Source organism: Rhinopithecus roxellana, chromosome 5 (assembly GCF_007565055.1).
Source record: "Rhinopithecus roxellana isolate Shanxi Qingling chromosome 5, ASM756505v1, whole genome shotgun sequence".
NCBI lineage: Eukaryota > Metazoa > Chordata > Mammalia > Primates > Cercopithecidae > Rhinopithecus > Rhinopithecus roxellana.
Window position 1 is genome coordinate 158709554 of NC_044553.1, and position 13158 is coordinate 158722711.

At 57.8% G+C, this 13158-nt stretch overlaps 1 protein-coding gene across 7 annotated transcripts in view; it reads left to right on the forward strand.

Moving 5' to 3' along the window:
• EVL (Enah/Vasp-like) overlaps nucleotides 1–11795 on the forward strand; it is a 183055-nt gene extending 171260 nt beyond the window's left edge. For 5 of the 7 annotated variants that reach the window (XM_030931636.1, XM_030931634.1, XM_030931633.1 and 2 more), the window contains 7 exons: nucleotides 14–74; nucleotides 3536–3599; nucleotides 5212–5278; nucleotides 5374–5436; nucleotides 8769–8835; nucleotides 9314–9371; nucleotides 11259–11795. In XM_030931636.1, coding sequence (XP_030787496.1) covers nucleotides 14–74; nucleotides 3536–3599; nucleotides 5212–5278; nucleotides 5374–5436; nucleotides 8769–8835; nucleotides 9314–9371; nucleotides 11259–11296 — 418 coding nt within the window. In that variant the 3' untranslated portion in view covers nucleotides 11297–11795. The remainder of the gene's footprint in view (nucleotides 1–13; nucleotides 75–3535; nucleotides 3600–5211; nucleotides 5279–5373; nucleotides 5437–8768; nucleotides 8836–9313; nucleotides 9372–11258) is intronic. The other 2 variants (XM_030931635.1, XM_030931637.1) reach the window with 1 other exon arrangement.
• The last annotated feature ends 1363 nt before the right edge of the window (nucleotides 11796–13158 follow it).

Here is a 13158-nt window from a genome sequence, read left to right on the forward strand (position 1 = left end):
TCTCTGTGCCTAGGAGAAAAGCAGCTTCCCAGTCAGACAAGCCAGCTGAGAAGAAGGAAGATGAAAGCCAAATGGTGAGCAAGCAGCCTGCCCCATCCTCAGGCTTCCCACTGAGATCAGTGCATCGCCAGGGAGGCTCTCTGGTCTCAGGCAAGGCCTTTGGGACCTGCGTGGGATGGGCACTTCTTCAGGTGATTCACAGGAGGGCGGAGGGTCTCTGCAGCACTTGCCCCTGCACCACCCTGGCCCCACCGACAGGCCTGCCCTCACTGAGCACCACCGACCAGACACTGCTCCACCCTTGGAGCTGCAGCCCAACAGGGGAGAAACCTGGGGCCCTGGCACTGCACCGCAGGGCTACTTTGCCTGCCCAGGAGCCCTGGGGAGCACAGACCAGCCAGGGTCTCGTCGGGGCTGGGACTCCAAGAGTACACTGCAGTGGGGCACGTCTGCCAGAAGCCCAGAGAGGTTTTTATTTTCAAATTATTTATGTTTCTAAAGACCCCTCTTCCAGCAGGAGCTTCAGGTGAGCTGTGGCAAAGGAGCCCTGGACCCCTAGCTCTTGTCCTTAGCAGGCAGCCCAGAGCCAGCCTGGCTGCCAGAACTCCCAACATCTGCTTCCACTTAGGGCAGCTAATTCTCTTTTCCTCTGTGTTAAGCTTTTCCTATAAAAAGACTGCTACTGACAGGGCTAAGTTTAGCCTTAACTGCAAATGCCTTAAAGGTTCCACCTCAGTGCAGAATGAGAGAGGAAATACAACTGCCAGGGACCAGAGTAGGCTTCCTGCGCTGTCCTCCCATTAGGGTCATGCTGGTGTTACCCTGAGGCTATAGCCCTCCCAGCTGATCCGCACCTCTCAGCCCCGTCCTGGGCACATATGGGTCCCTTTGCCCCACTAGCCAGCTGCCATTCAGCCTGTACTTCTCTGCATAAACCTTACTCCTTAAAAAACAGCCTCCCGGCCGGCGCAACACTTCACACCTATAATCCCAGCACTTTGGGAGGCTGAGGCAGATGGATCACCTGAGATCAGGAGTTTGAGACCAGCCTGGCCAACATGGTGAAACGCCATCTCTAGTAAACATACAAAATGAGCCGGGCGTGGTGGCGCGCGCCTGTAGTCCCAGCCACTTGGGAGACTGAGGCAGGAGAATGGCTTGAACCTGGGAGGCGGAGGTTGCAGTGAGTGGAGATTGCACCATTGCACTCCAGCCTGGGCAGCAAGAGTAAGACTCCGTCTCCAAAACCAACAACAACAACCACAACAAACAGCCTCCCGACCCGCAGGCCTCACAAGCTCTTCACTACTTGATCCCAGCCCTGGGCTTCTCCCCAAGCCCTCCGCACAGGCACGATTGCTTGTGCAGACTCACTGTCTCCTGCCAGATCTTAGGCCCTTGGAGGGCCAGGCCTGGGCTTCTCACACGTCCACCATTCCCGTACCTTGCACATGCTGTGGAGTTTAGCCAACTGACTTGCCATTAATTTCTGAAATTGCAGGCCACAGGTTAATCACAGACATCAAAATACTGTGGCCTTGTTCCAGCCACAGGCCTGGGGCTCTGAAGACATTGCTGGCCTTTCTTAATCAGGTGCCAGTATGTTGCAGTCCCAGCCCCTGAAAACTAAAACTCTCACTCCTCTAGCTCTAAGAATGGATTTCAAAGCCCAGGGGCTTCTAGAAGAGGAACATTCTTTTTTTTTTTTTTTTTTTTTTTGAGACGGAGCCTTGCTCTGTCGCCCGGGCTGGAGTGCAGTGGCCGGATCTCAGCTCACTGCAAGCTCCGCCTCCTGGGTTTACACCATTCTCCTGCCTCAGCCTCCAGAGTAGCTGGGACTACAGGCGCCCGCCACCTCGCCCGGCTAGTTTTTTTTTTTTTGTATTTTTAGTAGAGACGGGGTTTCACCGTGTTAGCCAGGATGGTCTCGATCTCCTGACCTCGTGATCCGCCCATCTCGGCCTCCCAAAGTGCTGGGATTACAGGCTTGAGCCACCACGCCCGGCCAGAAGAGGAACATTCTTGAAACCTTCAACCCCAAGGATGGCACTCTCCTCCTCAGACCCCTGTCTTTTCTCTCTTGTTGTCGATAGGCCCCTGGCTACAGCTGGTTCTTGTTTGCCATGGTCCCTTCTCACACCCGGGACTAGCCTCTAAAGAGAGCAGGGCCTTCAGAAGATCCACACACCAAACAAGTACAGTGGGAGGGAGAGAGGCTGATGGCCGGCGCTCATTTTCTTGTTTATGCTTCCCGGCATTTCACCAGTTCTCTGCAGTGAACATGCACTGCGTTTATCATTAACAGAGAAGAAAGAAGGCTTATCTGAAAGACGAAAAGAGCCCCAGATGTGGAGTCCGGTGACTTGGGCAGGCACTCTGCCATGGCAGAGCTGGCCGTGGGCCAGTGGAGTTACTGCTCCAAGGACCAGTTCTACCACCTGAAAACCTGCACCCAGGCACGCCGGGCACAGCTGCCTCACAGACTGCGACTGCCAGAGGAGGGATGCGAGCCTCTGTGCCCAGGGCCGGGGAGTGCTGTGGCCACCTCTTTCCCAGCCTAGAGTCGAAGCATAACTTCCCTTTTAAGCAGGGAGGGTTTAAAAAAGAAACATACGAGAAAAGATGATAATTTTTTAGTGACTCTGATGTCACCCTATATAGCTTTCATCGTGGCCCCTACACGTGTGTGTTGATTGACATAATCTGTTATTCAGCTGTCTTTAAAATGAGGAGGCCTAAGGACCTCATCCCAACACCTGCAGCCTGGCACCTGCTTTTGCCTCTCAACCAGAGCCCCCCAGGACTTACTCATTCACCACACAGATACGCAGGGTGTTCCTGATAGGTGCCAGGCCTCTTCTCGTGTGGGGACGTAGTGAGCAGAGGAGACAAAGCAAAGACCTCTGCCACGGTGACAGAGGTTCTTTGCTTCGGAGTGGAATGACACGGCAGGCTGGGAGGCCGCCTGTCAGCAGCTTGAATGCTGTGCATCCTGCTCCATCAAGTGGAAGGGTTTCTCTTAATACTTAATCAGTGGCGCGTACTTGATACTGAAAAATCATCCTGACGCACATGCCGTGCATGATGAGTGTTAGGTGTTCCACTGCTGGGTGAACACGTCCACTGTTTGAGCATTGCCACAGACCTATGACACGGGCAGGTGTGTGTGCTGCACAGGGGGAGCAGGCCACTCCACGGGGTGCTCACGAGAAGTCAGATGACACACGGGAGGCATCTGGCCCACGGGGGCTCGGGGCTTGGGGCTGCTGAGGGGCAGAAGGAAGTTCTGCATCACCCTGCAGAGAACCTAAAGCTCCCTGCAGCCTTCCTTCCCCAGGTTTGTCCACTGGCTCGATGCACTCCCCACTGAGATTTTGAGTTTTCACTTTTCAATATTTAATGTTTCGCTAATTATAAAAGTCATGTGTGTTCATTGGGGACATTTGGAAAACTGAGGTTTTATGAAGTGTCCAGTGATGTCCTGTCCTGGCCCCAGGTGGCCTTCCTAAACAGACTTCCTTCTTCTCCATTTTAGGAAGATCCTAGTACCTCCCCCTCTCCGGGGACCCGAGGAGCCAGCCAGCCACCTAACTCCTCAGGTGAGAGGGTGCCCCCCGCTGACCCCACTGAGGCATGAGGTCTCAGAGTGGGAGGGGGGGACCCTTCTGAGAGGACCCTCTGATCCAGCCTCTTTAGTATGCCTGAGCAGAGGGCCAGGCCGCTGGGAGGCCCAGTTCTGAAGGGGCCTCCAGAGCCTCCCCCAGGAGCCTATGCGGGAGCACAGGAAGTGTTAGAGCAGACCCACTGTGAGGGGTCCCCAGGGTGACCTGCATGTCACTTTCCCACCAGGACCCTGAGTCCCGCATGAGGGAAGGCACTTGCCTGACAGCACATACCCAGGGTGGGAGTTTGTGTCCAGGGCTCCTGAGGCTGGCCGGGGCCAGTGCTCTTAAGCAGTGTCAGTGTCAGCACTCACGTCTCCCGGTGAAACACCAGCTGATGACTGACATTACAGAGATGGTAGTAGATCTTGCTCCACCCGAAACGCAGCCCCTTTCCTGGCTCAGGTTTCTCTCTGTCTAAGCTGTGGCAGATGGGAGGTAATTAGGCGAGTATGATGAGGCTTCGCAGTGGGAGAAAGACCCCAGGGTTGTTCATTTGACAACTATTTTTGCAGCACCTGCTCTGTGCCAGGCCTGTGTTCGTGAGCATAGCGAGGAGAGGCAGGGGCATCAGGCTGCCCTAGCTGGGCAGAGGAGGCTCTTGCCAGCTGTTCGTGTGTGTCTCTGGGGCATGCTCGGGTTGGGTGTCGCCTCCCTGTGAGACTGCACCCCATGTCCTCTCCTCCTAAGACTTTGCCTGGCATGTTGATCTGCCTCCTCTGGTTGATGAACATGATCAATGCCCCGCCCTGTTTGCTTCTTCCAATAGTCCAGTGAGTGGGCTCCCTGGTTACCATCTGTGTGGAAAGTGGTTTGCTCAAGGCCACACACCTGGGACATGTCTGTAGCCCCAGGTCTACTGCCTGCAGGCCCAGCGCCTGTCCCGGAAGGTGGCTTTGTGGAAAACTGCCTCAATCCCACAGTTGGTCTGCAGGGTGCCAAGGCTCAGCTCGGGGCCAGGCAGCTGCCCCACTACCCTTAGAGATTTTGTCTTCTGCCTCTGCTCATCCTGCAAAGTCAACAAATCTTTTTAATGCAACAAATGCAACAAATCTTTTGGAGTAGAACAAAATATAACCCAATACCACTTACCTTAAAAAAGAAAAGACAAGCCAGCCAGAATGGGACAGAGCCACGCGCAGCATTAGGGACAGACTAGGGAGCCCCTCAGTAGCAGGTGCCAGGCTAAGGGGCCTGGCCGCCACCCCACATGTGGGAGCAAGGCTGTGCTGCGATGTCCAGGGAGGTCCTGTTTGCTCACCCTGTGGCTCTGGTCACTGGGTCCCTTACCAGCAGGCTCACGTTCCAGAGAGACCTGGCACAGTGAAGGGCTCAGAACCAGGTCACAGGTCAGGGTCAACCTGACCTAGGCCATGGGGGACTGAGAACAAGGAGCCAGGTTTTGGCTCGACTCAAATCAGATCTTCCTGCCACGGGGCTCTGCACCCTCGGCATGGGTGAGGGCTTCCTGTTGGGATGTTTAGGGGATTGGAGTGGCTACTGAGTCCTCTCAGCTGTGAGGTTCTTCATCCATGAAATGAATTAACAGAGGCTGGCCGGAAGCCCTGGGAGCGGAGCAACTCGGTGGAGAAACCTGTGTCCTCGATTCTGGCCAGGTGAGCTGCCCCGGGAAGGCCTGACTGGTGAGGCTGGTGGGGCAGAGGTGGGCGCTGGCGCCGATTCACATGTCTGTTTCATTCCATTGCCGTAGAACCCCGTCTGTGGCAAAGAGTCCCGAAGCTAAGAGCCCCCTTCAGTCGCAGCCTCACTCTAGGTACCGAACAACCCTCCTGCTCACATGTTCCCCAGGGTTTGGGGCTCCTCTGTCCCTCATTCCGTGACTAACACCTTTGCACCCTGTCTCACATCCTGGCATTTAACAGCTTGCTCTGGGAAGGTGATCTGTTCTTTCAGACCCAGGACCTTGGGTCCTGACAGCTCCTCCTCCTCCCTCTGAGGGCAGTGACCAAGGAGGGCAGTGACCTGTCCACAGAGGTAGTGCAGGGGGGCCAACCTGGAGTCCCAGCTCTGGACTCACTACGTGTGACAGTGGGCAAGTTAGGGGACCTCTCCAAGCCTCTCTTTTCCCCCCACAAAGTGAGGTGTGTTAACCCCTGCTGCACAGGGCAGTGGTGGGGACAGCTGTGCAAACAACAGCTGGACATGGAGTGTGGTCACTAGCCAGGGCTGCACACTGCAGTTCAACTAGTCCTATCTCTGGCCCTGAGCCCCACCCCTTTCCTCCAGCCCAGAGTCCTTCCTCTGCGTCCAGCACACACAGCCAGTTTCCCCGCAGACATGCTGACCATATTTCCCGAGTCAAAAGCTGGCATGACAGCATGATAGAATATTTGGAACTCTGGTTGCCCAAAAAGGCAGAGGCAGCCAGCCACATAGTATCTGGAGGCACATGTGGCCTGAATTTGAAGGCCTCTAGAACCTGCATCAAGAATGTCTCCATTGCCACCACAAATTGAAGGGAAACCACCCTTGTCACAGAGCAGGAGGCATTGAAACTGGCCTTGCAGAGCTAAAGCAGGTGGCGAGCAGAGCAGAGCCTGGCCTGGCCCTGGCAGCAATGCCAAGACCAGTGCAGGTGGACAGAGATGAGGCGGTCTTAGCGGTCAGCTGGGGTTTGTCGAAGGCTTATGGTCAGCCGGGCCGTGTGCTGGGGACAGTCCCTGCCTGCAAAGAGCACCGCGTGATCGAGGCCACTGTGGTCCTGAGGAGTGCTCTGGAGAGGGCGCGGGTCACATGGTGGAAGGGACAGGGTGCTTTGGGGAGTGGGGTGGGGCAGGCCTCTGCCGGGAGCTGGCATTTTCGTTGACCCGGACGAGGAGGAGTCTGCTGTACGGAGATCATGGGGACAGCCTTCCAAGCAGAAGGAAGGGTAAGTGCCAGGGCCCTGAGCCTGCAGCCACCCGCGAGCTCTCCCACACCTCGGAGTAGACAGCAGGCCATGGGGCGGGGGAACGGGAAGGGTGAGGAAGAGGGTGTGAGGGAGCGTGGAGTTAGAAGTTTAGATTGTATTCATGTGCAGGGTGTGAGGGAGCAAGGAGTTAGAAGTTTACATTGTATTTATTGCAGGGCCGTCAGGGAGCTTGAGGCACAGGGTGCCATGATGGTGGCTGGGGAGGGGAAGGCAACCAGAGTGGGCAAAGCGAGGGCCCTGGAGCAGATAGAGCAGCAGGGGGAGCCTGCAGCGCTCCCAGCAGACCCCGCCATGTCCTGCTGGTGCAGCAAGGCAGGCTGCCATGTTGTGAGTGGCCAAGGGTCGCTCACTGGGCAGGAACATTGTCAAGGCCATTCATGCTTGGAATAGGGTCTCTTTTCAGCTCTGAGACAAATCTGTTCTCTAATTTCCAGATGGCTCTAAGGGGAACGTGTACCACCACCCCTCTGGTGTGTTGCATTGCTTAGGAAGCCTGCTGTGTTTCTCACTGGGTGGCTATCAGGGCTGCAGATGGAGAGGGCCAGGGCCTGGCGAGGTGGAGCAGTTGGCCCAGGTGTCCCAGCAGTTGTTGCTGGAATAGGGTCTGGAACCCACAGGAGAGGCTTGAAGGACCCAGGGGCCTCTGGCTGGATGCGTTTGACTCTCAGGACCCAGAATTACAGACCTGTTTAGGGCTAGGCTTGGCCTCTTTCTTGAGCTCATCTGGAGGGTGTGGGAACACGCATTCTTCATCCTTATTCTCCCTGGCTGTGGGCAACAGTGGTCCTCAGAGTCACCAGATGGTCCTCATCTGTGCCCGTGACCCCTCAGCAGCCAAGGCTGGCCCTGCCAGATAGATGTGTGTGTGCCCATGGTCACACCCAGGGGCTCATGCCACCTACGTTTCCCTGAAACCATGGGCTCCAGCCTCCATCCTGTCCATGTGCGAGGGAACTTGGGTCCCAGCAGTGTGTCTTGCAGCACCAAGTCACGTTGAAAAGACCAGATAGACAAGCATTTTGCCAAGATCTTCCAGGGAAGATGCATATGTGACGCATTAACATTCAAATCAGGCCGGCACTGCAGCTCATGCCTGTCATCCCAGCAGTTTGGGAGGCCGAGGCGGGAGGATCACTTGAGCCCAGGACTTTGAGACCAGCCTGGGCAATACAGTGAGACTCTACAAATAAAATTTTTAAAAAGTAGGGCACATGTCTGTAGTCCTAGCTACTTGGGAGGCTAAGGTGGGAGGATCACTTGAGCCTGGGAGGTTGAGGCTGCAGTGAGGCATGATACGCCTCTACACTCCATCCTGGGTGATCGAGTGAGACCCTGTCTCAGATAAATAAAAATAAAATTCAAATCAGTTACCTTAGTTCAGAAACTTTTCAAAGAAGTAGTCCATGCAAACTACCTCAAAAGAGCAAAACCAGCCAGGTGCAGTGGCTCACACCCATAATCCCAGCACTTTGGGAGGCCCAGGTGGGTGGATCACGTGAGGTCGGGAATTCGAGACCAGCTTGGCCAACATGGTGAAACGCCGTCTCTACTAAAAATACAAGTTAGCTGGGCTTGGTGGCACATGCCTGTAATCCCAGCTACTTGGGAGGCTGAGGTAGGAGAATCGCTTGAACTTGGGAGGCAGAGGTTGCAGTGAGCATAGATTGCACGCCAGCTCCAGCACCGGGGGTGCTGGTGTGTGTCAGGAGCGCGCCTCCAGGCTGGTGTCAACTGTGCAACTTCACCTTGTACCTCCTGCCTCCGCTGCTGCTTCGCCGAGCCCCAGCTCAACCTGGAGCATGAGCTCCCAGCCTGAGGAGGAGGCTGTCGATACTGTTTGTCTTTCCAGGGAGGCAGCAGGTGGGTGCGATGTTGTCGCTTAAGTTGCCACCTCTGTGTAAGAGCTCTCTGATCAGAAAGCGGTTTCTTGGTTGACCCCAGCCAGCCTTGGCTCTCGGGTTGGGAAATATGGTCACAGTATCCATGGAGACCTCTCCAGGTAGAGACTGGGTCTGAGGTGGCCAGAGTCTGAAGCAAGCAGCCTCTGTGGAGCGAGGGGAGCAGGTGGGCCCAGCCTGAGCGGGGCCTCTGCACAGCCAGCTTTCCCCCACACCCATCTCCAGCCAGGGCACCCACAGGCCCTGCTCCCACTTACCGCACCCACCCTTTCCCAGGATGAAGCCTGCTGGGAGCGTGAATGACATGGCCCTGGATGCCTTCGACTTGGACCGGATGAAGCAGGTGAGCGTGCCCTGTGCCCTTCCCTCAGAGGCTGAGGGCAGCCAGTAGGCTGGGGACCATCTCTGACCAGCACAGCCAGGCAGGCCCTGGGGGCCCACACGTGGCTCCCAAAAGGCCAGTCAAGGAACAGCCATGGAGGAAAGGGGGTGCCCAAGCCTGTCCTTCGTCCCCAGCCCCTGCCATCACCAGAATTAGGATGTCCCTCAACCTTTCTGGGCACCTCCCTCAGGCCAGCCTCTGGGGCTTTCTGCCCCGAGGCAGGCCTTAGTTTCAGTGGTGTCTACCTGCGGGAGGTGGCGGCAGGATTTTCCCAGGGCTCCCACACCGTCCCCCCTCTGTGTGGGAAGGGGGCCACGAGGAGACGAGGGTGACAGATGCAACTCTGGAGAGGCCCAGGAGGCCCCGAACCCTTTGGACATAGCCCAGCTTTTCTGTCTTCACTGCCTGTCCCTTCACCTGGACGCTCCTCTCCCAACAGGAGATCCTAGAGGAGGTGGTCAGAGAGCTCCACAAGGTGAAGGAAGAGATCATTGACGGTGAGTGGAGCCCCAGGCGGGGCCACAGGATGAGGGTCCCTGTCACCCAGGCTGGGGACCTGCAGTTTTGAGCTGGAGCCCATGCTGCACTGGGCCCTGTGAGAGATTTCATTTACAATCTCTAGTTGAGGAAACAGGCTAAGGAAAGCTAAGTGGCTTTGCCTAAGAATGTGTAGCGCCCTGGCAGTATGACACCTGAATCTGACCTTCCACATCCCTGTGCACCTTCCTGGAAGACCCACGTGGGAAGTGCATGGAGGGGAGACCCCAGCATCATTCCAGAGCCAGGTCTGGAGGAAGCCACCTGAGCTTCTGTCGTTTCACCCCCGGGTGGTTTATGTTGCCTTCTTGATACTGCCACCTCCAGTCACCGGTGTTGGGGTTCTGGGGAGACCACTCTGCCTTCCTGAGGGTACAGGGAGACCAAGCACTACAGAAGCACTTTCCAGGCCTGAGGTCGTTCACAGTCTGCCTGGCCCTGGACTGAGGAGCAGGCGGGGAGCAGCCTCTGGCTCCAGAGCAGGGCGGGTCTCAATGCATCACATCCGTCCTTCTGGTTTCCACCAGAGCCTTTGAGCGCACTGGCTCAGATCTGCAGCCAGAGGAAAAGGGGGAGTCTGGGCAGGGCAGACTCGGCCTAGGGACAGAGCTGTGCAGCACAGCCTGTGCCAGCTCCCCCACCTGCCTCCCCAACCAGGGTGACGAAGGCTGACACCTGGGTGTGTAGCTGGGTCTGGCCCCCAGGGCATCACAGTGACCTGGGCAAAAGGGTCCCACAAGCACACAGGGGTGGAGGCTGATGGCAGAGGTAAGAGGCAGGTGGGAGTCCGAAGACCCGGGCCTCCTCCCGCAGCCAACCCACCCTTGTTTGAGCAGAGAGCACTCAGTTCCTGTTTGTCCAGTTCCCCCAAAGGCCTGGGCTGGGGAGATAAGGAGTTAACAAACGAGGGGAAGAGGCAGCCTGGGCGATAGGCAGGCACCCAGCCAACTGGTCACACCACCTTACTGCTGGGCGCCATCCAGCCCCAGGCCTAGCTGGGTCAGAAACTCAGGGCCCACCACAGTCCCTCCACCTGCCGTGGGTGCAGCTCCGGTGGAAGCCACCCTGGCCGAGAGCCCGGGGAGGGGGCATGGGCTGAGCCAGGGGCTCTGAGAAGCCACTCCCTGTGGCTGGGGGATGCCTGCCCCCACCACCCCTCCCCTTCTCCTGGCTGTTGGCGCTTGGCCCAACAAGGTCCATCCAGGGAGAGGCCTGAGCTGACACAGAGGAGGGGGAGTCCGGGAGGGGATGGATACCAGAGAAAGGAGGGAAAGGCCCAAATCTGGGGAGGCAGGGGGTTGGTGCACTAGCTTGGGGTGGTGAGGAAGCCGGGAGGAGACAAGAAGACAAGAGGGGCCCCGCCTCTCCCGAGGAGTGAGCAGAGCCAGGGTGGTCCCTGGGGTCCAGGGCCAAGATTTCCTGCTGACCCTTGCAGGAGCTGGAAGGGCAGAGCCTCAGCCTCCACTATGTTGGGGGAAGGACACCCACCTGTCCAGAGCCTACAAAGACCCTGCGTCCCCACACAAAGCAGCTCCTCACACCAGGGTTCCAGTGCCCACCACTCCTCAGCAGCAATGAGGCCACAGGCAGGGCATCAGCCTCTGTCTCCATGCCAGGTCCTCCCCTAAAAGGGCAGTGACAGCAGGGTCCACCGCAGGAGGAATGGCAGATGAGACCCAAAGCCTTTTGTCGTCACCCCAGAGGTCTGCACCATAGCCTGGGTGTGGCTCCGTGGAGATGGAGCGGGGCAGATACCAGACAGGTCCACACCAGGGGTGCAGGGCCCTGATGAGGAGCCAGGCTGCACGGTCCTGGCTGCACCTGAGCTGCCGCCCCCTGTCCCGCAGCCATCAGGCAGGAGCTGAGCGGGATCAGCACCACGTAAGGGGCCTGCCTCGCAGCGCTGAGACGTCGAGTCCATCCGGCGACAGAGTACAGCCAGGAGCCCAGCCAGCCCCAGACTCCAGTGCACCGGAGCACGCACAGGAGCCTGGGCGCGCTGCCGTGAAACGTCCTGACCTGTGACCACACGTTACAGTGAGGAAACCAAGTGCAACTCCTGGGTTTTTTAGATTCTACCTGACACAGAACACCAGGTCTGCTCATCTTTTTTGTGTTTTATATTTGCTTATTTAAGGTACATTTCTTTGGGTTTCTAGAGAGATGCCCCTAAGTCACCTGCTTCATTAGACGGTTTCCAGGTTTTCTCCCAGGTGGCGCTGTTAGCACCTCAGCTGGCAGTGACCGCCGGCCCGGCGTGGCACCACTGCACACCGCAGAGCTGTCCAGGCGCAGCTCTGTCCCCAGCGCTCATGGTGTTGAAACTGTCTGTCATGCACCACGGTGTCTGTGTCCACACAGTAATAAACAGTTTACTGTCCGCACTCTCGGGCTCAGGCCTTCGCATTGATCCTTCACACTGCAGGCTGGGGGTGCCCCTTTTCAGGGAATCGCCCGGGACCACGGTGACCAGGGATCGTAGGTAGGAGCAAGGTGGTAGTCTTCAACAGGAACCTGGGCTCAAACATTCCCAAGCCCCGGGAGGATGGGCTGGTGTCCTGGGGCTGGGCTTCAGGTCCTGTCTGTAGGGAACTCCCTACGGGACCCCCCAGAAAGATGGCTCTTAAGTGCAGCCCACACCCCAAACCTCACAGGACTCTGTGTGCATTCTGATGGGCAGGGCCCCGCGAGCAACCTGTTCAGGGCGGGGATGGACTTGGGGCTCAGCAGGCACCAGGCAAATGCAAGGCAGCTTTGCCTTCTCGGCCCCACAAAGTCCCCTGGGAGGACCACCTGGCCTGTGATGGGCTGTCCCAGGCCCCTGCCCTCTGGCAGCAGCCAGAGACAGAAGCTCTGACCCTCAGCTTCAAGGACCCAGGGTCACCAACAGGCAGGCCTTGAGATCCTGTGACCATTCATGCCCCTAGTTCCCCCACATGACCTCCTGCGGCCACAGAGCAGTGTGCCCAGCGCCCGAGGGCCATGGCAGGGGAGGGAGCCAGCACTGGCCTGCTGGGACCCGGTGGCTGATTTCAAGGGCCAGCTCCTAGCACACTGCATGTCTTTGGGCTTCCTGGCAGCCCTAGCAACAGGAATATGACTGCTCTGCTCCTTAGGAGGCTCAGCTCTCTGAGTGGCTTCGCTTAGGTCTGGTGGCACTTTTAACCCACGGCCTGCAGACCACAGCTCAGAGCTGCTCTCTCCTACTTCCCTGCTGCCCCCCAGGCCAGGAGTCCTGTAGGCTCCCCAGGAGAGCTCTAAGGACTGTCTTCAGAGCCACCCTCCGACCCTGGGCCCAGCCTTCAGCTTGTGGGTGAGGCCAGGACATGTCCCTTTGCACTGTCTGCAGAAGTGTGCTGGATGAGGCGCCCATCAGGCACAGCAGGAGGAGTGGGTGCTCTGGGGCTCCCCTCGGCCTGTGTGCACAGGGAGGAGCCGCCCGGCTCAAAGTCCTGGTGCTGGGGCCAGCGGCACTTCCTTCACAGAACAAGTCCTGGGCTCAGGCCCCTTCCCTGCGCCACTCAGCAAGCTGCCCACTCAGGGACACGGGAGCCCAGCACCATGTGGGGGCCACTCCCAGGTATAGGGGGAGGCCTGTATCTCCCAGGTCAGCAGGGACAGCCCCTGGCACCCCACTCATGGAGAGGCCTTCAAGCCCTGACTATAGCTTCAGTCTCCCTTCCTAAGTCGTGGAGGCTGACGCCACCTTTCCCCAGGGCTGTGGTGGGAGCTGCAGGGCTGGGCCCA